General features: G+C 39.7%; 1 protein-coding gene across 1 annotated transcript in view; it reads right to left on the bottom strand.

Annotated features, from left to right (window-relative positions):
• Window positions 1–23,443, bottom strand: part of LOC126428141 (uncharacterized) — a 128,923-nt gene that overhangs the window by 42,935 nt on the left and 62,545 nt on the right. The window contains exon 4 of the mRNA XM_050090048.1: window positions 15,094–15,422. Coding sequence (XP_049946005.1) covers window positions 15,094–15,422 — 329 coding nt within the window. The remainder of the gene's footprint in view (window positions 1–15,093; window positions 15,423–23,443) is intronic.

Here is a 23,443-nt window from a genome sequence, read left to right as displayed (position 1 = left end):
CTGCAAGATCACAGGTTACAGTAAGCACGAGATAAGCCATTGTAAATGTTAAATGGCGGTACATTAATAATTAATAAGCGATATAACCACTAGAATTTCGAATGCAAGCACGGAAACCTGCATGCAATATGTTGTACAGGTGCAAGATGTGACTTTGTGGGATGGAGTTCCACGTTTATGCCACTCCGTCAGTCAATACAAGGACAGTTAATTCCGAAACTTCCTGGCAGATTAAAACTGTGTGCCGGACCGAGACTCAAACTCGGGACCTTTGCCTTTTGTGGGCAAGTGCTCTACCAACTGAGCTACCTAAGCGCGACTCACACCCCATCAGCTTTAATTCCACCAGTACCTCGTCTCCTACCTTCCAAACTTCACAGAAGCTCTCCTGCGAACCTTCCAGGACTAGCACTCCTGGAAGAAAGGGTATGCGAACCTTTGGAAGGTAGGAGATGAGGTACTGGCGGAATTAAAGCTGTGAGGACGGGGCGTAAGTCATGCTCGGGTAGCTCAGTTGGTAGAGCACTTGCCCACGAAAGGCAAAGGTCCCGAGTTCGAGTCTCAGTCTGGCACACAGTTTTAATCTGCCAGGAAGTTTCATATCAGCGCACACTCCGCTGTAGAGTGAAAATTTCATTCTAGAAACAGTTAATTCTGTTCGTGGACAATGTCGGAGTTGCCGTGTGTCGGTGCGCCGTGTATCCTCGACTTGAGGCAGATCTGGTGATAGAGCAGGCCAACACGAAATGTTAACACTGTAGAGCATATTAGAACAGTGGTACGTGGGTTAGCATTATCTTGTTGAAAAACATCCCCTGGAATGCTGTTCACGACTGACAGCACAACAGGTCGAATCGTCAGACTGACGTACAAATTTGCAGTCTGGATGCACGCGATAACCACGAGGAAGCTCCCACTGTCGTGTGAAGTCGCATCCCAGGTGTAGGCCCAGCACGTCTAGCACAGAGACAGGTTGGCTGCAGATCCTTAGCTGGCCTCCTGCTAACCTACACACGGTCATCACTGGCATCGAGAAAGAACCGCCTTTCATCAGAAAACACAACAGACCCCCACCCAGCCCACCAATAAGCTCTCAATTGACACCACTGGGGTCGCGAATGGCGGTGTTTTGGGGTCAGTGGGATGCACGCTGCAGGACGTCTGGCTCGGAGCTGTGATATGGGATTTATTCATCCCATTACGTACAATTTTCTAATCATTCGATTTGATGTACAGGAGACACATCAAGGTTTACAAAAGAAACTTTTTCACATTTTTTTTAAGAGAAATACAAAAGTTTACATTATATTTTACATTTCTAAGTTACATCTACACGTGTACATAAAATAATGCATGTAATACAATCCCTGTGTTCAGACTGTGAAGCTGTCCTCAATGAATTCATCGACAGAACGACAACATTTTTCCACCAGAAGAGTAAAGAGCAATCCTTTCAGTGAACCAATCTCCATTTTAGATATATTACTGCCTTTTATTTTATTGAAAATTTTGAACCCCATATACTCTGGCGTTTGGGCATAAAGTTTTAAACGATGTGTTGGAAGTTTGAAGTTATCTCTGTGGCGAGTGCTGTAGTTGTGGTCAAAACGGAAAGTGTCTAGTGTATGTTAATTTTTATATAGGAACACAACCATCTCATATATGTAAAGTGAGGGATAGATAGTATTTTTAAATTTTTTAACAGTGGTCGACAGGATTTCCGTTTTTTTGCAACACACGTTTCTAATTACTTTCTTTTGTAATACTAGGAGCCTAGTGACAATTGCTGAATTTCCCCAGAAGATTATGCCATAACGAATAACTGACTCAAAGTAGCAGTGATAAACTATCTTTCTGGTCCCCATGTTTGTGGCACCTGAGAAAATACACATATCAAATGCTAAGTTGTTCAGTTTATTTGCTAAGTAATCTATGCGTACCTTCTAATTTAAATTTTTGTCAAGATTTAGGCCTAAGAACTTCATGTAGTTTACTTCTGTGATGTCTTGATCATTGCAAGTTATCTTTATTTCACTCCTTTCTACTGATTCAGCTTCAAATTGCATCATTTTGGTTTTAGTTGCATTTAGTTTTAGTCCATTTTGATTGAACCAAGATTCAAATTTTTCTAAAGTATTTTTGGCTTTTTCTGGAATATTTTCAGGTACCTCGTTTTCAATTAGAACTGATGTATCATCAGCAAATAAGACTGAATGAACATCAATAGCAAGTGGTAGGTCATTTACGTAAAATAGAAACAGATATGGACCCAATATCGAACCTTGTGGGACTCCTTGGGGGAACTGTTTTCCAGTCTGATGAATAATTGGTTCCATTTGAAGTTAAAATTACTCTTTGTTTCCTACCTGACAGGTCAGAGCTAAATCATTTTAAAGCAGTGTTCCTGATTCCATACATCTGTAATTTGTGGAGGAGTAATGCACGGTTCACTGAATCGAAAGCTTTAGTTAGATCACGGAATATTCCTGTGACCTTTCTACCTTTATCTAATGTGGAGCATATTTTTTGGATAAATTCATTTATAGAATTCACAGTGCTTTTACCCTGTTGGAATCCGAACTGGTTATTAATAATTCTCATTTACGGTAAGAAAGTTATTAATTTGTTTTGCTGCAATCTTTACAAACACTTTAGAGAAGACCGGCAAGAGAGAGATAGGGCGGTAATTCCCCATATCTTCTGTCGATCCTTTCTTGAATAGAGGTTTGGTCTCAGCATATTTCAATACATCTGGAAAGTATCCCTGTTTAAAAGATTGATTTATAATAGTTGACAGTGGTTGAGAAATAATACCATACACACACTTTATTACAGATGATGTTATTTCACCCCACCCATGTGAGGTTTTGTTTTTTAGAGACAATATTTCCTGTCCCCATAGTAACTAATTTATAACAGTTAGCTGTGTCAGTGTGGTGCCAACTGCTGCTCAAATTGCTGCTGCACCTGCAGTATAAGCTATATGCCGAACATAACATTCTTCCCTCTTGGTAGTGTCACATGACCATCCAGAGCCCAGTCTTATTGCAACCGCACGTTCTCACGGCCACGGCTGCCAGCCATCATGTACAGTAGCTACATTCCTGCTAAGTCTTTCTGCAATATCACAGAAGGAATGTCCCACTTCTCATAGCCCTATTACACGACCTCATTCAAACTCAGACATGTACATGATGGCATCTTTGGCCTTAAAGGCATTCTTGACTAACATCAACACACCAGCCCAATTTCAAAGGCAACTATACTCAAGACTGTTACAGCACACATTTAGAGCAAACCTGATTTGCATCCTCATAGTCACACTACAAGCACCAGTCTTATGTGACTGGCACAAAATTGTTACATCATCTTTGTGATGTAGAAACCCACCAAACAACTTTCATTTACGTCGCACAACTCCTCCTTGGTTTTGCAATTTTTTTCCCATTAGTGTACAAGAGGCATAATGTGAAAGTCAAGCCTCAGGTATTAGCAAATTCAGTTGTTTATGAAACAATGTTTCTGGCAGTCTACTTTTAATGCTAGTAACACTTCAACAGTATTGAAACACATAGCTATTGCAATCTTAATGCTACTAACATATCTGACGAATCGCATACTAGAAGGAGGAGTATTCCCTGAATGTCTGAAAATGACAGTTACATACAATCTATAAGAAAGGTGACAGAAAAATGCCAAATAATTATAGACCTATATCAATAGTTCCCATTATATCAAAAGTAATAGACAACTGCATACGTATCCAAATTTACAATTATTTTGAAAGTAATAAATTATTGAGTAAGAACCAGTTTGGCTTTCGATCAGAACTATCGACAACCAAAGCAGTTGAATGCCTCCTTAGTAATATATATGAAGGATATGAAAATTAGAAACTCACTTGTGCTACACTGTTAGATTTAACAAAAGCCTTCGACTCAGTCACACATGAAATAATGATTAAAAAACTAGAACATTATGGTATTGTAGATAAACCATTACAATTTTTTCAATCATACTAAAGCAATAGGGTACAATTAGTAAAAACAAAATATCAAAAGTCAACACCCATGAAAGTAAAGAGAGGAATTCCACAAGGCTCAGTGCTTGGCCCTTTCCTGTTCATTGTTTACATCAATGACTTCTCAAATTATATACCATGCAACAATGTACTGTATGCTGATGATATGACACTAATAACAGATGGAGAAAATCTGCAAGATGTCATGGAATACAACAAAGTAGTAACTGAAATGAGCAGTGACTGGTACAGAGTCAATCTTTTATCAATAAACAAATTGAAAACTGAAGAAATTTACTTCACCCTGAAACCAATTGAACAGAATACAAAAAATGTCAGGTTACTAGGTTTACATATAGATCAAAAACTTACATGGGACAGACACACAAATTATCTATGTGGCAAACTTGCTCGAACTCTCTTTCTATTACACAAGCTGAGACATGTTATCAGTAAAAATTTGCTACTCTCAACATACTTTGCTTTTTTTCCATTCACAACTGCAATACGGGGTACTTCTTTGGTGTAACTCAGTGGGTTCAAGTACCATCTTCAAGTGGCAGAAGAAAGCAGTCAGGTGCATTTTAGGACTAGCACCAAGACAAAGTTGCAAAAACCATTTTCAAGAACTAAAGATAATGACACTACCTAGTATATATATTTATAATTGTTTAATATATGCTAAAGAGAATATATGCTTAAGATCTGAAGTGCATGTTCATAATACTCGAAATAATAGTAACATAGACCTACCATACACAAGGCTGACATTGTTATAAAATTTTAAGCTAAGGTGTTTATGGCTCTTTTATGTCAAACTCCCAAAAGCTGTGAGCAAACTACCGATGAATAACTTTAAGCAGACAATAGCAGTGTGGCTCAAATATACGCCATATTACTCACTTGATGAGTTTCTAAACAGTGACACAAAAGAGATATGCTACATGAAACAAATAACTGCCATGTGAATTATACATATATGTTTGTGACAGTAATGTACCAGAAAAGACTTTTTACATGGATATGTAAGATGTACCATAAATATATCTTGATAGTTTTGTATATTTAACTGTTATGATGTATTATTATTATTTCTTTCATTTCTCAGACGTTACGTCTGGTCAAAAATGGAAACTGACACGGACCTTGATCAAGCGTGACTTCCTTTTAACAGTACGGTATATGTTATATTGCATTTAGGAACTTTCGGGTAATTGAACATGTATCAATAATTACGGATTTCTGTAGTTGTATATATATGTTTGGATGTAGCTGTATTGCGTTGATGTACTGGTGGATATTGTGTGGTATGATTCCTGTAGTTGATAGTGTAATTGGTATAATGTCAACTTTATCCTGATGCCACATGTCCTTGACTTCCTCAGCCAGTTGGATGTATTTTTCAATTTTTTCTCCTGTTTATTTCTGTATATTTGTTGTATTGGGTACGGATATTTCGATTAGTTGTGTAAATTTCTTCTTTTTATTGGTGAGTATGATGTCAGGTTTGTTTGTGGTGTTGTTTTATCTGTTATAATGGTTCTGTTCCAGTATAATTTGTATTCATCATTCTCCAGTACATTTTGTGGTGCATACTTGTATGTGGGAATGTGTTGTTTTATTAGTTTATGTTGTATGGCAAGTTGCTGATGTATTATTTTTGCTACATTGTCATGTCTTCTGGTGTATTCTGTATTTGCTAGTATTGTACAGCCACATGTGATGTGATCTACTGTTTCTATTCGTTGTTTGCAAAGTCTGCATTTATCTGTTGTGGTATTGGGATCTTAAATAATATGCTTGCTGTAATATCTGGTGTTTATTGTTTGATCCTGTATTGCAATCATGAATCCTTCCGTCTCACTGTGTATACTGCCTTTCCTTAGCCATGTGTTGGATGCGTCTTGATCGATGTGTGGCTGTGTTAGATGATACGGGTGCTTGCCATGTAGTGTTTTCTTTTTCCAATTTACTTTCTTCGTATCTGTTGATGTTATGTACTCTAAAGGGTTGTAGAAGTGGTTATGAAATTGCAATGGTGTAGCCGATGTATTTATATGAGTGATTGCTTTGTATATTTTGCTAGTTTCTGCTCGTTCTATAAAGAATTTTCTTAAATTGTCTACCTGTCCATAATGTAGGTTTTTTTATGTCGATAAATCCCCTTCCTCCTTCCTTTCTGCTTAATGTGAATCTTTCTGTTGCTGAATGTATGTGATGTATTCTATATTTGTGGCATTGTGATCGTGTAAGTGTATTGAGTGCTTCTGGGTCTGTGTTACTCCATTTCACTACTCCAAATGAGTAGGTCAATACTGGTATAGCATAAGTATTTATAGCTTTTGTCTTGTTTCTTGCTGTCAATTCTGTTTTCAGTATTTTTCTTTTAGTTCTTCTTTAATATTTGTATTATCTATTCCTATTTTTTGTCTGTATCCTAGATATTTATAGGCATCTGTTTTTTCCATCGCTTCTATGCAGTCACTGTGGTTATACAATATGTAATCTTCTAGTTTAGTGTGTTTTCCCTTGACTATGCTATTTTTCTTACATTTGTCTGTTCCGAAAGCCATATTTATATCATTGCTGAATACTTCTGTTATCTTTAGTAATTGGTTGAGTTGTTGATTTGTTGCTGCCGGTAGTTTTAGATCATCCATGTATAGCAGATGTGTGATTTTGTGTGGGTATGTTCCAGTAATATTGTATCCATAATTTGTATTATTTAGCATGTTGGATAGTGGGTTCAGAGCAAGGCAGAACCAGAAAGGACTTAATGAGTCTCCTTGGTATATTCCACGCTTAATCTGTATTGGCTGTGATGTGATATTATTTGAATTTGCTTGTATATTAAGTGTGGTTTTCCAATTTTTCATTACTATGTTTAGGAACTGTATCAATTTAGGATCTACTTTGTATATTTCCAATATTTGTAGTAACCATGAGTGGGGGTACACTATCAAAAGCTTTTTGATAATCAATGTATGCGTAGTGTAGTGGCCTTTGTTTAGTTTTAGCTTGATATGTCACCTCTGCATCTATTACCAGTTGGTCTTTACATCCTCGTGCTCCTTTGCAACAGCCATTTTGTTCTTCATTTATAATTTTGTTCTGTGTTGTATGTGTTATTAATTTCTGTGTAATGACCGAAGTTAATATTTTGTATATTGTTGGTAGGCATGTTATGGGGCGATATTTACCTGGGTTTGCTGTGTCTGCTTGATCTTTAGGTTTCAGATAAGTTATTCCATGCGTAAGTGTATCAGGGAATGTGTATGGGTCTGCAATGTAACTGTTAAATAATTTAGTTACCGTATTTACTCGAATCTAAGCCGCACTTTTTTTTCTGGTTTTTGTAATCCAAAAAGCCACCTGCGGCTTAGAATCGAGTGCAAAGCCAGCAGAAATTCTGAAAAAAGTTGGTGGGTGCCGCCACAACTTACTTCTGCCGTCGAATATATGTAGCGCTACACAGGCATGCTTTGTAGGCACAAAGATAAATACTGGCGCCAAAACCTCTGCGTCAGTAAATAAATTAAAAAAAAAAAAAAAAAAAAAAGGTGGAAGACGAGCTATTTTCAATGTACTATGAAAATCCGACTGGCAAGACTGTTTGGAATGTTTATCAATATGGCCAACTCTACGTTCTGAATTTTTTTCCTAACTGTGAGAAGAGATAGTTGCTATAACAGGAACTTTTATAAATTGTGCATCACATGCAGTATTCTCATCACCATAAGAATAATACGCATATAAACGTTTTGCCATGTATTGTTTCATGTTTGCTGCTATCTCATTTAAATCCGGTCTGCCTAATAAATTACGAAACTAGAGTGAGACAACAGCAAACGCGGAAGAATATAAATATCATGTCATGTTTATATTATGCTTAATAGTGATACAGTCAGAAATGAAGCACGGCAATTGACTAGATTTTTAAATCGAAGATGACTCTAATTTCTGTGTACTAAAGAGGCGCCTGCAAAGATTTTCAAACGGAGAAAAATTTTCGCTAAACTCTCGTTCAAAACATCTTCTATCATACGCAGTCTATTATTTGGTTCTTGTTGATCATTATCAAAGAAAGCAGCAGTGTAAGTAACAATAAATAGCAGTCTCTTGCCGTTGTTTCAGTTATGAGACAATTCCTCTCTTCTTCTTTTTTTTATTGTAAGCGGCGGTAGCGCACACAAAAGGAAGCCATGCCGCGACATACAATGCATGACAGAATACAGTAATGCATTTTCAGCTTAGAGTGACGTAAACACCTATAACAAAGAGAACAGCACTTATCAGATCAAAGAAAAATATGCAATCAATTCAAACCAGATGAAGCACATGAAAAAGGAAGGGTACCCATATAAATACGGACGGAGTGCCTGACGCATAGCAATGGCTACCTGGTAAAGCTTAACTGCTAAGTTTATGACTCCAACCAAACTACTGTAGCTGTATCGTCATTCATTCGACGTAAATTGTGTCTCATATTACAATGGACCAACTTTGTTTCGATTTGGAGGTGCGGCCTAAAACTTTTCTCTCCCCTTGAATTTTGAGTCTCATTTTTCAGGTGCGGCTTAGATTCGAGTAAATACGGTAATCTTCAGCATTCTTCTATAGTTTCGCTAATGAGACAATTCCTCTTTTTTTTTTTTTTAATTTTTTTTTTTTTAAAGCGGCAGTAGCGCGCACAAAAGCAAGCCATGCCGCGAGCGGCGACAGGCCGTAAATACGCACTATCAGAATGCGGCAGACAATGCATGACACAGTACAGTAACGCATTTTCAGCTTAGAGTGCCGTAAACACCTTTAACAAAGAAAACTGCGCTTATCAGATCAAAGAAAAATAAGCTATCAATTCAAACCAGACGAAGCACGTGGAAAAGGAAGGGTACCCGTATAAAAACGGACGGAGCGCCTGACGCATAGCAATGGCTACCTGGTAAAGTTTAACTGCTGAGCTTACGACTCGAACCAAACTACTGTCGCTGTATCGTCATTCATTCGACCTAAATTGTGTCTCATATTACAATGGACCAACTTTGTTTTGATTTGGAGATGCGGCCTATAATTTTCCTCTCCCCTTGAATTTCGAGTCTAAAATTTCACGTACGGCTCAGATTCGGGAAAATATTTTTTCCTTGATTTCGAGTCTCATTTTTCAGATGCGGCTTAGATTCGAGTAAATACGGTAGATGTGAGTGTGTTGAGGTGAACTTCTTTAGCCAGAAATTTGCTATTTTATCTTTTCCAAGGGCTTTCCAATTGTGCGTAGAATTAATTGCTCGGGTGACTTCATGTTGCAAAATTATCACTTCAGGCATCTGTGGTATCATCTTGTATGTGTGTGTTTCTGCTTGTATCCACCATGTTATGTTGTACCGGGTTTGACCATATGTTGCTCCAGAAGTGTTCCATGTCTGGTATGTTTGGTGGATTGTCTATTTTAATGTGTGTGTTATCTATTGTCTGGTAAAATTTCTTTTGGTTTGTGTTGAATATTTGGTTTTGTTTCCTTCTATTTTCACTATTTTTTGTATCTTCTAAGTCGTTTGGCCAATGCTTGTAATCTAATTGCTCTATCGCTTCATGTTGTGAGATTTTACCTAACATTTTTCATTTTTTGTCTGATATTTCATTTATTATAAATTGTGTTAGCTGTCCGATGTCTTTTCTCAGTTTTTCTATTCTGATCTGTAGCCTGTGTTGCCATGCTGGTTTTGTGGGTTTCTTCTGTGTGTTGGTTGGTTCTGATCTCTGCCTAGTGTGTATATTTAGTGTAGTGAGTGCTCCTATATAAACCAGTAGTTGTAACTCTTCCATAGCTGTATTTTCATTTATTTTGTTGTGTATGATTGTGTTGATAATTGTTATTGTTGTTTCGACTTGTGGGTTTATTGGTGGTCTATGCAAGAATGGTCTAATGTCTGTATTTGTGTCATTGTATTCTATATATGTCAGCTGAAATTTTTCTTCCATATCTAACATGTGTGTCACTTCGTGTTCTATTTGTGCTTGTTATGGTGGCTGTCTTAAGATTTCGTTTTCCTCTGATTGTTTAATTGATGCGTGTTGTTCTTTGTTTGTTTGCTCTGGGATGTTCGAGTCCATTACTGTATTTTCTTCTTCTTCTGATTGCACATTACTTTGTTCCAGTATTTGTTGTACTTGTTGTTTGATGTTTTCTAATTCTGACTGGGGTATCCTGTTATTTTTTATTATTACACGGATCTAATCAGCTAGTCATTGTTGTGTTAAAAATTTTAATTCTGGGTATCTGGTAATAAATGTTGTGTATACTTGTGATCTGTATCCAGTTTTGTTGGTTCCTAAGTTTGTTGCTTGGTAATAACAGAACATGAGGTGTCGGTTAACTTCAACAGACCATCTCATCCTGTGTCTTTGTTTTTCTTCTAGGGTGGTTGCAGGAAGCATATCCTGCAAAACACCTCAATTTGGATTTAAATCATTTTCCGTGTGGCTAGCAGTGTCGTTACCATTGTGGACGGGCATAGGGTTCAAGCGTCATCCCCGACCATGACAGCGCTTCTCCGAGGCTTCATTAGTTCTGTCCTGAACCAATTGATCACATTAAAAGTGGGGTTAGCCTTTTCGTCGCCTTTTACGACTGGCAGAACATACCGGAGGCCTAGTCTTTATTATTATTTCTTGATGGTAACAGCTACTTGAGGACCCAATTTACTGGCGGGCTCTTGCAAGCATAAGAATATAAAAATAAAAGGGGGGTACCCATTTCACCGAAGGCTTAAACTGTACTGCACTTTGTAAGGGAGTGCCTTCAGAGAGATTGAGTTTCTTCACCACAACGGTCTTTACACCCTTTCAATCTGATGCCCTGTTATACTTTGGTTCACACTGGCATTCAGTCTAGGGGATGTTAACTGTATAATCAAGTTTTAAATTTGGCATTATACATCTCTGCACACAAAACTTCTCTGCTGCTTCCACCATTTCTGCCAACACGATTTCTGCTGACAAATTTGGTCATTTTTTCATGATATTATTGAACGTTTACAACTGAAGATTTTGATCCAGGTGTCACTAGCAATCACTGAACTTTCTCTGACAAATATGTGAATGCAACTGTCATTACCCACTGTGTGTGTTCTCGCTGTCACTTCTTTGTAACAGCCTTGTGCATCCTGCAATATTCCCTGTGCATCAGAGCTGATGAATGAAATTGTCGTTTCTAGTGCCACGTTGTTCTGTGCCATTCCTCCAAATTTGAAGTTATACTTTTTTTTTCATAATTGGGAATTGTGATTTTAAAATTGCAAACTTTCATTTTAGATGAGCATCAGGAAAATCTGTGACTTTCTCCTCATCAGCCAAAGACACCAAAGTACAAAAGGAATATTGATTAAGATTGCAATTGTTTCAGTCATGTCTGTGCTTCAATAAGAAATCTGTTACAAAGTAGGCCTGCATGCAGTAAAATGTGTTACAGCAAAGAGAGAGAGAGAGAGAGAGAGAGAGAGAGAGAGAGAGAGATTTCTCGACGGTCACCCTGGCAGCTAACTCATTTCTCCCAATGAGAGACCTGCTTGTTGATAACACCACTGTAGAATGTTTGACTTTGTTGAGAGAACCACAACCTCACCTCTGTTTGTACCACTTCAACATCATCAAAGTGAAGTCCTTGGAGGCGTTCTTTAAGTTTTGGAAACAGATTGCGTCAAGTCGGGACTGTACAGAGTATAATTGTTGACAGTGAATGGGAGGTGTCTGATTGTTGCAGATGCTGCAGCACTTTTGTGCTGTCTGGCATTACTGCACCAAAGGAGAGGGTACCCCACGTGTCGACAAACTCTTCGAATTCGTGCTTTCGTTTTCTGAGGATCTCGCAGTACCCTGCCTTCCTACATGAACGCCAAATGCACCACATCTTGAACATCCCCAGAACAATGTGAACATGACATTGCCTGCCAATAGCACGGTCTTTAATGTTTCCTTTGTTACGAGCACCGACAATCCAATTTTGCACAGCGCAGATGTTGATATAACCACCACTGCCCGCAGCTTTCATTCCTCTATGGGTTTCAATTGGAAGCACATTTTCTGGGTTATAAACTATTACAGCATGTTGTTTCCCGTTTTTTTTTTACATCACACACTGTCACATTATGTGCTACAATTCTGAGGCACCCAGCAGCAGGGAGCTGCAATTTGCACCAGTGAAATGGGAAAGTATACTGGGTAATATGCATTACATGTAATACCTAAACTGATATTGAGAACAGAACAAAAAAATACACAAGCATTACTTTTTGGCATGGACTTGTACTATGAAATTATCATCCATAATTACAATAACCTGCTCTGCAGCTGAATGACCCACAGCTATTGATGCAGGATGATTACTAGTGATCATGCCAGAATGAGATTTTCACTCTGCAGCGGAGTGTGCGCTGATGTGAAACTTCCTGGCAGATTAAAACTGTGTGCCCGACCAAGACTCGAACTCGGGACCTTTGCCTTTCGTGGGCAAGTGCTCTACCATCTGAGCTACCGAAGCACGACTCACGCCCGGTCCTCACAGCTTCACTTCTGCCAGTATCTCTGTGAAGTTTGGAAGGTAGGAGACGAGATACTGGCAGAAGTGAAGCTGTGAGGACCGGGCGTGAGTCGTGCATCGGTAGCTCAGATGGTAGAGCACTTGCCCACAAAAGGCAAAGGTCCCAAGTTTGAGTCTCGGTCGGGCACACAGTTTTAATCTGCCAGGAAGTTTCAGTGATCATGCCTTTTTCTTTACAAATCAAAAAACTCAATGAAGAGCACTGCCAGTTTCTTTCCTTTTAATATTCATCAAAAGTTGTAGTTTGAATGTTTTCACCAATCACTTCACTGGTAGAAAATTCTTTATTGAGTGTCCATTTTCCATTAAAACAGTTTTTATGGAAAGTCATCCTCGGCACATGGTGAGACACTGTTCATAACTGTAAACAGTTACAAAATGATGGAAAATAGTTGAAATCACATTCTTTCAGTAACGTATCTTTAAAACAGTTCCAGTTTCGATAGGTTATTTAATTAATCAATCATAACTAAATGAACTATAATTTTATGTTTATAAATTAACTGTTTAAATATATTTAAATTTTGTAATTAACAGATTAACATTACACGGAATTAAAAACGGAAAGCGTGCAGCGAGAATTGAACCCGAGCCTGTGAATTACCAGTTGGTGTTCTTGACCACTGCTCCACATTTCTGACTTTACCATTTTTGCTCAAAAGTCGCTCACATTCTACTCCAAAAATCTTTTGAAGCCCTGGCCTGAATCCTACAGAACACCTTTGGGATGTTTTGGAATGCCGACTTCGTGCCAGGCCTCACCGACCAACATTGATACCTATTGTCGGTGAAGAATGGGCTGCCATTCCCCAAGAATCCTTCCAGCACCTGACTAAACGTACGCCTGTGAGTGTGGAAGTTGTCATCAAGGCTAAGGGTGGGCCGACACCATATTGAATTCCAGCATTACCGATGGAGGGTCCACAAACTTTTGAGTCATTTTCAGCCAGGTGTCCGGATACTTTTGATCACACAGTGTATGTGTACAGAACAGTAGCTATCTTAAAACTACTGGAGCAGTATCTCACGCATTCCTATGCATACCAGGGGTACCGGTATGAAATGACCGTTTTTTGTGAGAATGAAACACTAATAATTGAATTGAAAAGTAAAAACATTTTATTCAAAGTGCTGACCATTGCTTTCTACACATTTTTACCACCTTTCTGGCAATTTGTGGACTTCACACCAATAGAAATGTTCATCTATTGAAACAAACAAATCAGACACCCAATTTTTGACTTCTTTGTAGGAATCGAAGTGTTCCTCGGTCAATGCGTGTCCCATTGATGAAAACAAATGGTAGTCAGAAGGGGCCAAGTCTGGTGAATAGGGCAGGTGGGGTAGCAGCTCCCAGCCATGTGTTTTGATTGTATCCTGAACCAGTTTTGTTTTGTGCGCAGGTGCACTACCATGTAAAAAAATTACTTTGCCATGTCTTCTGGCCCATTCTAGTCAGTTTTCGATTAATGCATAGGTCAAATTGATCATTTGTTGTCTGTAGCGATCAGTATGCAGTTTCACCGGGTTTTAGAAGCTCATGATACACCAAACCTTTCTGATCCCACCAAACACAGAGCATTGTCTTCTTGCCGAATCGATCTGGTTTTGCAGTCGATGTTGATTGTTGTTCCGGATTAACCCACGGTTTTTCCTGTTTAGGATTCTTAAAATAAATCCATTTTTCATTGCCAGTAACAATTCAATGCAAAACTGATTTTCTTTCATGTCTTTGAAGCAAAATTTGACAATGATTTTTCGGTTTTCCATTTGTCTTTCATTCAATTCATGTGGCACCCATTTTCCACACTTTTGGATCTTTCCCATAGCTTTCAAATGGTCAGAAATTGTTTGTTGTGCAAAATTTAGCATTGCTGCCATTTGGTTCTGACTCAAAGTATCATCTTCATCCAATATTGCTTGCAATTCAGCGTCTTTGAACTTTTTTGGTGGTCTTCCACATTCTTCATTTCTTACATCAAAATCATTATTTCTGAACCGTTGAAACCATCTCTTGCATGTTACTTCTGATAGAGCACGATCACCATATGCCTTGACAAGCATTCAATGTGACTTTGCAGCACTTTTTCCTCTGCAGCACTTTTTCCAAATGAAAACAAAAAACTAATGCTTTCTGCAAATCATCACTTTCTGGTACAAAATTCGACATTGTCAACACGATATAAGCATGGTGTTGTTTGTTCCATGATGTACACTAAATATCTTTGATAGATGTCAAATCAAGGCTCGTTCACAGCAAATGTTCCCTAGCGACACATTTGTATCTTAACACTCATTTCATACCTGTACACCTGGTGCATAAGAATGAACTATGATAAATGTCCACTTACGAAGACAAGAAACCCACAGAATATGCTATGTAGTGTGAAAATATTGAATAGATGAGAAGCACACTAATAACTAAATGCGACTTGAGAAGTTATACAATCAAACGAGGAGTAGTAATAACACTCACCTCGTTCTATCCATTGCCCACTTTACGCGTATGTACTCGAGGGTGCTCCTCTTGGCATTCAGGAAGTTCCACAAGTCAGAAATATTGACATGCAGACACCCAAAGTCGACCCTTGCCAGTCGGGGACAACTGTCATATAAAGGTTGCAGCACACCAGGCGGCAGCACGAGAGTTCCGCTATTTTCTTCCCTGGAGCGTGCTAGCAGATCCAGCACACGGAGGTACTTTAGATGCGTTACTGCCTTTACGCATTTCTCGGAGCTCAGCAGCGTGTAAGATATCCTCAGTTTGAGTATTTGGGAACACTTCTCGAACAAGTTATCCAGCATCTGCAACCGAACAATTCCAATAGTACAGACACCTCCAAACAAAGGACTGGGAAACCTCCAGAGACAATAAGCATTGTTACTGGTTGTTTAAACAGAGTTTCCCGTTTCTTCTGAAGTGCACAGACAATATTCGGCAACAGAAGTTGCACAGCATCTGGGTATATGGCCTCAACGTCAATCGGTGTTAGTGGCGAACAAAGGAAATGCACCCACACCGTCCACACATGTCAGACTGACTTCTCGTCAGCTAAGAAACAGCCTGGCATTCACCTGGAATGGGTTTCCGTCACATCTGGAAATTCCCCAGGCAGTTTGCAGCTCCTTGCACCAACCGGGTCCTTTTTCCCACGGCGTAAATGCTTTGTCTGACTGACCTATATTTCAGGATAAACTTACTCTACCTTTTTTTCCTTACTGCTACCTTACAGTGTGCCCTTCCACTAATCAATCACAGGAAAATGAGAACAATTTTTTTTACTGGAAAAATAGTCAATAATGGAGCAAGATAGAAACACGTCTGTGAAGTTTCAGCATTTCAGAAAGTTTTCCAGACTTATAGCAATAACTGGAAGACATGCTTAGCATGCGTAAGATTCATTTTGGATCACTGACAGTTTATTTAAAGTTTTTTATGAAGGTGTTTTAAGTTTCAGTATCAAACCAACAAACCTCCCACTCCAATTCTTTAAAGAAGCAAACTCCTATGTATGAAACAGCTTTAAACATCTGATCACATTGCAACAATATTATCAAACAGATTGTTTCTCAGCATATAGAATAGACATTCGGTTGCAGACAGGCTGCTATACATTCAACTTTTTCATCAAAATCTCAGTTAGTCCATTATGACCAAGCAACATTGACTGGTATGTACTTTTCAATGTAAATGTAAAAACAACCATACATTACGATATTTTATTTTATTCTGAAATCAACCAGTTTCGGCAATTCATTTTGCCATCTTCAGGTCGCATACGCTTTTTTTTAAATTGATGAACTTATCGTATAGTGCCATAAAACTGGATATCGTGAATTCCAATCGTCGTGCAGACAGTGACTCGGCAACAGCTGTCACATCTTTATATGACGCACCTGCACGACAATTGGAATTCAAGATATCCAGTTTTATGGAGCTATGTGATAAGTTCATTGATTTGAAAAAAGCATATGGGGCCTCAAGATGGCAAAATGAATTGCCGAAACTGGTTGCTTTCAGAATAAAATAATATATTTTAAAGTGTACAGCTGTTGGTAAAGTTTATTGACATTGACAAATTTTCATCAAAAGGTCTTCCCCAGGAGAGAAACACACACACACACACACACACACACACACACACACACACACACACGACCACTGTGTCTGGTGGTTTTGGCAGGACTACAGACTGCAACTGTGCCTGATGAAAGAAAAAGTCTGTTGTGAGTGGTGGACATAAAGAGGCAGCATAAGGCAGAGAGGGGGAGGGATAACAGGACAGGGGTGGGGGAAGCTGTAGAGCTGCTTGTGGGAGAGAGCAGGGATGTGGTAAAGGAGAGCATAGGGGGAGGAGAGAAGAAGAAAAGGGGAAAGAGACTCGTGGATGCACTAATGGGACAGAAGGCGGCAGCTGCTGCTGCTGATCATCATGACCATCATGATGATGATGACCATCATGATGATGATGATGATCATGATGATGATGATGATCATGATGATATGTGGTTTGTGGGGCACTCAACTCCATGGTTATCAGCACCCATACAAATTCCCAACCTTTGCTCAGTCCAATCGCGGCAATTTAATGAATGATGATGAAATGATGAGGACAACACAAACACCCACTCATCTCGAGGCAGTGAAAAATCCCCGACCCTGCCGGGAATTGAACCTGGGGATAGAAGGCTGTATAGTGCCAGAGTGAGAGCAGGGAATGGGATGGGGTGGTGAGGAACAGTGGAGGTTCAGGACAGGGTGTTACACGAATGAAGGTTATGTTGCAGGGAGAGTTCCATGTGTGCAGTTCAGCAAAACCGGTGTTGGTAGCAAGGGTCCAGATGGCACAGGCTGCGAGGCACTCAATGAAGTGAAGAATGCTGAGTCGGGCAGCACACTCGGCAACTGGGCGGTCCAGCCATTTCTCGGCCACAGTTCGTCGGGGCCATTCGTGTGAACAGACGGCCTGTCGGCTGTCGTGCCCGTGTAGGAAGCGGCAAAGTGGTTGCAGCTTAGTTTGTACATCAAATGGCTGCTTTCACAGGTAGCCCTGCCTTTGATGTGATAAGTGATGCTCGTGAGCAGGTGACGGTGGGAGGATGTACGGGACAGGTCTCTCATCTCTGTCTGCTGCTACACTATGAGCCACAGAGTAGAGATTGGCAAACTCGTTCATCCTTGGGAACTAGTTCACTGCTGATCGTTCTTTTTTTGGGAACCATTCATTTTTACTCATTCACCGTTCATTTGTGCTTGGTGTACGGTTCTTATGAAAAACTGAAAACTAGTAGTGTAGGTGACTGAAGGATGGAGGGCACCAAGAGGGGGCACTTGCCACCCCCCTGGAGTATAGAGTTTTTATTCATTACAGAATTCTTACACACTTTTAGAAGTAATTTCTGTGATCCTGCAGAACCTGTCATTTAGCCAACCGTAGCCTTGTGTGGCTGATTGCAGGGAAATAATATAGGGTGGCGCACGGAAAACCGGCTCCGAGTACAGACTGCTCACCTATTACGGACAATGTGTTTCCCGTTGCGAGCAGATACAACACACAGACAAACATGTAATAATTAGGCAGTGAAGAAATAACAAGCTAATGCAAGCAACAACTGCAAAACAATCGATGACGATGTGTAGAGAGCTGGAGAAGAGAATATGAAAAAACCTGTTGGTGGCTGTTTCCCAACTCAATAGACCACAAGAGTCTTGTACAAAATTCTTCGTTTCGACTTCCACTACATAGCTATGCTACGTTGTAAACAATAATCGTTTACACCCTATATATACACTTCACGTTGTCTCTGAGCTCGTAGGCGAAGTAGAGACTTTATGGAAGCATAAAATAAAATGTGGTTTTCTCATACTTGCATCACACGCTTAGTAAAAATAAGGTTTTTATGTTGCATTATTAACGTTAATGCAGCAATAATAATAATAATAATAATAATAATAATAATAATTAAGTTCGCAGTAATAAAGTTTTTGGTTTAAAAGCTCCTTCTGAACAAATGTTTTTGAGATAATAAGTAAATATGATTTTATGGCAATCTATGTCTTTTCAAATGGAGAGACACCACTTTTCCTACTGAGCCAAAATGACCCACAACCCACTTTTTTTTTTCTTTTTTTTTTTTTTTTTCTTCAAAGAAATCAAACTAGCACGTAATGCAAATTGGAAAAAACCAAACTTAAAAATAATTAGAGCCTTCCTAAATGAAATGTTTTGTATATGAAAGATACACGAAAATCATTTTATGTGAATTTTCTTACACTAAAAATTAAGCAAATTATTGAAAGTTAGCTGCTAAATCAAGTCGATGAAACCAAAAAATATATGAACAACAAAAGAAACTTGTCTTGTCATAAGTATGTCTCCTGCTGTTCATTGATATAATGAAGTGAGCTGATATGCCCTTTTGTTACCTGAAAAGACGTACCTATTACATACAACGTAATTTTTATGTAATTTACGTAACTATAAAATACTCTTTGATTACCGGTTGTGGACGCTGAATAGCCAGAACCAAGTGCAAGAACAGTTTGGAACACATGTAAAATAGGCGAGCGCAGTGAACGAAATGAACAACTGGATACTGAACTAACTAGGAGCAGTCGGCAGAGGAACTGAGACAGGTGGTCATGCGAAGAACGACAAGTGCGGCCGAGGGAGACCGAGACTGACACGAGCAAGCGACCAAGGCTGGAACGAGAACTGCCGAAGTGACCGCCGCGACTGAAGTGAACTAGTGAACTATGAACCGATCGTTCCTCATTCCCGGGAACTGTAAGTAGACCGCCACGACCGAAGTGAACTAGGAACCAATCGTTCCTTGTTCCCAGGAACTATAAGTAGACTGCTGCGACTGAAGTGAACTATGAACCGATCGTTCCTTGGAATTCGTTCCTCGGTCCTTTCGTTCATCTTGGTGAACTGTTCCTTTGCAACCGTTCGTTCGTGAACTACCTATCTCTACCACAGAGCAACATGTCGGGAGCACGAGCATTTTAGCGACAGATGAAAATATCGCATAGGTTCATCGGACACCAGAATACTGCTACGGGAGGGGCGAGGGGGATAGTCGGCAGAATATTCCTCATTTCACAGCATGGTGAGAACTAGTTTAAAACCTGTCAGAGAATTCAATTCAGCAGGCCTGGATGGTACTGACTAACACGAACCAGACACTTCGAATGTTCTGTCACAACCTAGGCTGGAACTTTCTGGATTTTCATTATAGGGTCGAGAACTGCAGAGTGCTCCTAAATGGGTCAGGTGTACACCACTCATCAGAGGCTGCTACTCAAACAGTTCTAATGGCTCTAAGCACTGTGGGACAACATATGAGGTCATCAGTCCCCTAGATTTTAACTACTTAAACCTAAATAACCTAAGGACATCACACACATCCGTGCCTGAGGCAGGATCCGAACCTGCGACCATAGCAGCTGCACGGTTCCAGACTGAAGTGCCTAGAACCGCTCGGCCACCACGGCCGGCGCTGCTACTATGGTAGCTGAACGTGTGTTGAGCGCACACAAGATTAGACGACTCTCCACCCATTCCAGATAATGATATCTGTAGGAAATCTGGAAGTATCAGTGTAAGAGCAAAAGTAATACCTCTCACAGGTGAAAGTATCAAAATTCTTATGGTTAACAGCTGAAGCATTTGCAAATAAGTGCCAGAGTTCAAAGCACTCCTAAAAAGCAGTGAAGTTCACATGATTGGAGGTGCAGAAGGCTGGTTGAACCCTGAAATTTACAGCAGTGAAATTTTTGGGAAAAATATAAGTGTACATCAAAAGGACAGGCAAATGGGAAAAGGAAGTGGTGCATTTGTCACAGCAGACAAGAAACTGAAATCCACCGAGAAAGAAATTGAAGTTGCATGTGAGATTCTTTATCAGGTGTGGGTATAAAACAATTGGATTCTTCTACTGCCCACCCGACTCATCTCCTGATACAACTACAAACTTCAGAGAAAATCTCAGTTCACTTGTACCTAAGTACTCGTCAGTGGAGACTTTAATAATCCAACAATCAACTGGGAAAATTAAAGTTTTGTTAATGGTGGACATGATAAGGCATCCTGTGAAACATTACTAAATGCCTTCTCTGAAAATTACCTAGAACAGATAGTTTGGAAACCTTACTCATGAAAATATATTGAGTCTAATGGCAACAAACAAACCTGAACACTCTGAGGATGTCCACATCGAAACTGGTATCAGTAATCATGATACAGTAGTGGCAGGAATGATTACCCAAATAAAAAGGACAACTAAAACAGTCAGAATATATTCAGCAAACTAGATAAAAAATCAGATGTGGTATATCTAAGTGTTGAACTTTAAACCTTCAGCACAGGGCAAGAGCATGTAGAGGAACTATGGCTCACGTTTAAGAGAATAATTGACCGTGCATTGGATACATATGTACCCAGCAGAACAGTTCAATGGCAGGGACCCTCAATGGTATACATTAGTGTAAAGAAACTTCTGAAGAAACAGAGTTTACTGCATAATAGGTGTAAAACAAAGCATAGGGCTATAGATAGAGAGATGGAGAATGAAACTTGTTTGGCTGTCAAGAGAGCAATGTGTGATGCCTTCAACGACTACCGTAGCAGAATAGTGTCAACTGATCTTTCACAAAATCCAAAGAAATTATGGTTGTATGTAAAGGTTTTTAGTGGCACCAAAGCTTGTGCCCAGTCCCTAGTGAATGATATGGAACTGAATCTGAGATAGCAAAGCAAAAGCTGAAATGCTTAACTCTGTTTTCAAATGTTCATTTAAAAGGAAAACCCAGGAGAGTTGCTCCAATTTAATCATCTTACCATTGATGAGATGGGTGAAACCAGAATTAGTGTCCACAGCGTAAATTGTTAAAAGTGAACCAAGCTCCAGGGCCAGAGGGAATCTGTATCAGTTCTATACTGAATTTGCAGCCGAGTTAGCCCCTCTTCTAACTATGCACCATCTTAGATCCCCAACGAACTGTGCGTAGTTCTTGGAAAGAAGCACAAGTCATAACCATCTACAAGAAGGGTAGTAGAAGTAATCCACAAGACTACTGTCCAACATCCTTGGCACTGATTAGTTGTATAATCTAGAACATGTTCTGAGCTCACACATAATGAAGTATCTCTGACAGAATGGCCTTCTCCACACCAACCAGCACACACTCTGAAAACATTGATCATGTAAAACTCATTTCACTCTTTTCTCACATGACATACTGAAAGCTTTGGATCAAGGCAACCAGATAGATGCAGTGTTTCTTGATTTTCAAAAAGCATTTGACTCAGTAACACATCCATGCTTATTGTCAAAAGCACGATCATATGGAGTATTGAGTGAGTTTGTGACTGGACTGAGGACTTTTCCGTATGGAGGACACAGTATGTTATCCTGGATGGAGGATCATCATCAGATGTAGAAGTAACTTCTGGTGTGTCCCAGGGAAGTGTGTTGGGACCCTCGCTGTTAATGTTGTATATTAATGATCGTGCAGACAATATTCATAGTAAAATCAGGATTTTTGCAAATGATTCAGTTATCTACAATGAAGTACTATCTAAGAGAAGCTACATAAATATTCCGTCAGGTCTCGATACAATTTCAAAGTGGTTCAGGAATTCGCAATGTGACCAGTTCTAGAATGTTGTTCAAGAGTGTGGGACCCATACTAAATGGAACTAAATGGGGATACTGAACATATGCAGAGAAAGGCAGCACGAATGGTCACAAGTTTGTTAAATCCGTGGAAGTGTGTCACAGAGATACTGGAGGAACTTAACTCCCAGACTCTTTAAGACAGGCATAACTATCCCGAAAAATTCTGTTAAAGTTTGAAGAGCCAGCTTTAAATGATGACTCTAGGAAAAAATGTAAACCTCTATATATCGTTCACACAGGGATTGTGAAGATAAGATCAGAATAATTACATTACACACTGCAGCATTCTAATGATCGTTCTTCTCACACTCCATATGTGAATGGAACGAGAAGAAATCCTTATAACTGGAAGGATGGAACGTATCCTCTGCCGTGCACTCAGCGGTGGTTTGCAGAGTATAATGCAGATGTAGAGGGAGGTGCACTTTGTGGCCGGACTGTGGTTATGCGGAGGTGGTAGGTGACTGGAGAGACAAGGGAAGCCAGGTCTCGTGCTGTACAAGGTTGGGAGGGTAATTTCTGTCTGAAGGCCTCAGCCAGACCACTAGTATACACTCCTGGCCATTAAAATTGCTACACCACAAAGAAGACGTGCAACAGATGCGAAATTTAACTGACAGGAAGAAGATACTGCGATATGCAAATGATTAGCTTTTCAGAGCATTCACACAAGGTTGGCACCGGTGGCGACACCTATAATGTGCTGACATGAGGAAAGTTTCCAACAGATTTCTCATACACAAACAGCAGTTGACCGGCGTTGCCTGGTGAAATGTTGTTGTGATGTCTCATGTAAGGAGGAGAAATGCATACCATCACGTTTCCGACTTTGATTAATGTCAGATTGTAGCCTGTCACGATTGCGGTTTATCGTATCGCAACATTGCTGCTCGCGTTGGTCAAGATCCAATGACTGTTAGCAGAATATGGAGTTGGTGGGTTCAGGAGGGTAATACAGAACACTGTGCTGGATCCCAACAGCCTCATATCACTAGCAGTCGAGATGACAGGCATCTTATCTGCATGTCTGTAACAGATCGTGCAGCCATGTCTCGATCCCTGAGTCAACAGATGGGGACGTTTGCAAGACAACAACCATCTGCATGAACAGTTCGACGACGTTTGCAGCAGCACGGACTATC

The sequence above is a fragment of the Schistocerca serialis genome, chromosome 12, assembly GCF_023864345.2.
Source record: "Schistocerca serialis cubense isolate TAMUIC-IGC-003099 chromosome 12, iqSchSeri2.2, whole genome shotgun sequence".
Taxonomy (NCBI): domain Eukaryota; kingdom Metazoa; phylum Arthropoda; class Insecta; order Orthoptera; family Acrididae; genus Schistocerca; species Schistocerca serialis.
Note: the sequence above shows the minus strand (reverse complement) of the source record. Positions and strands in the feature narration are given on the sequence as shown.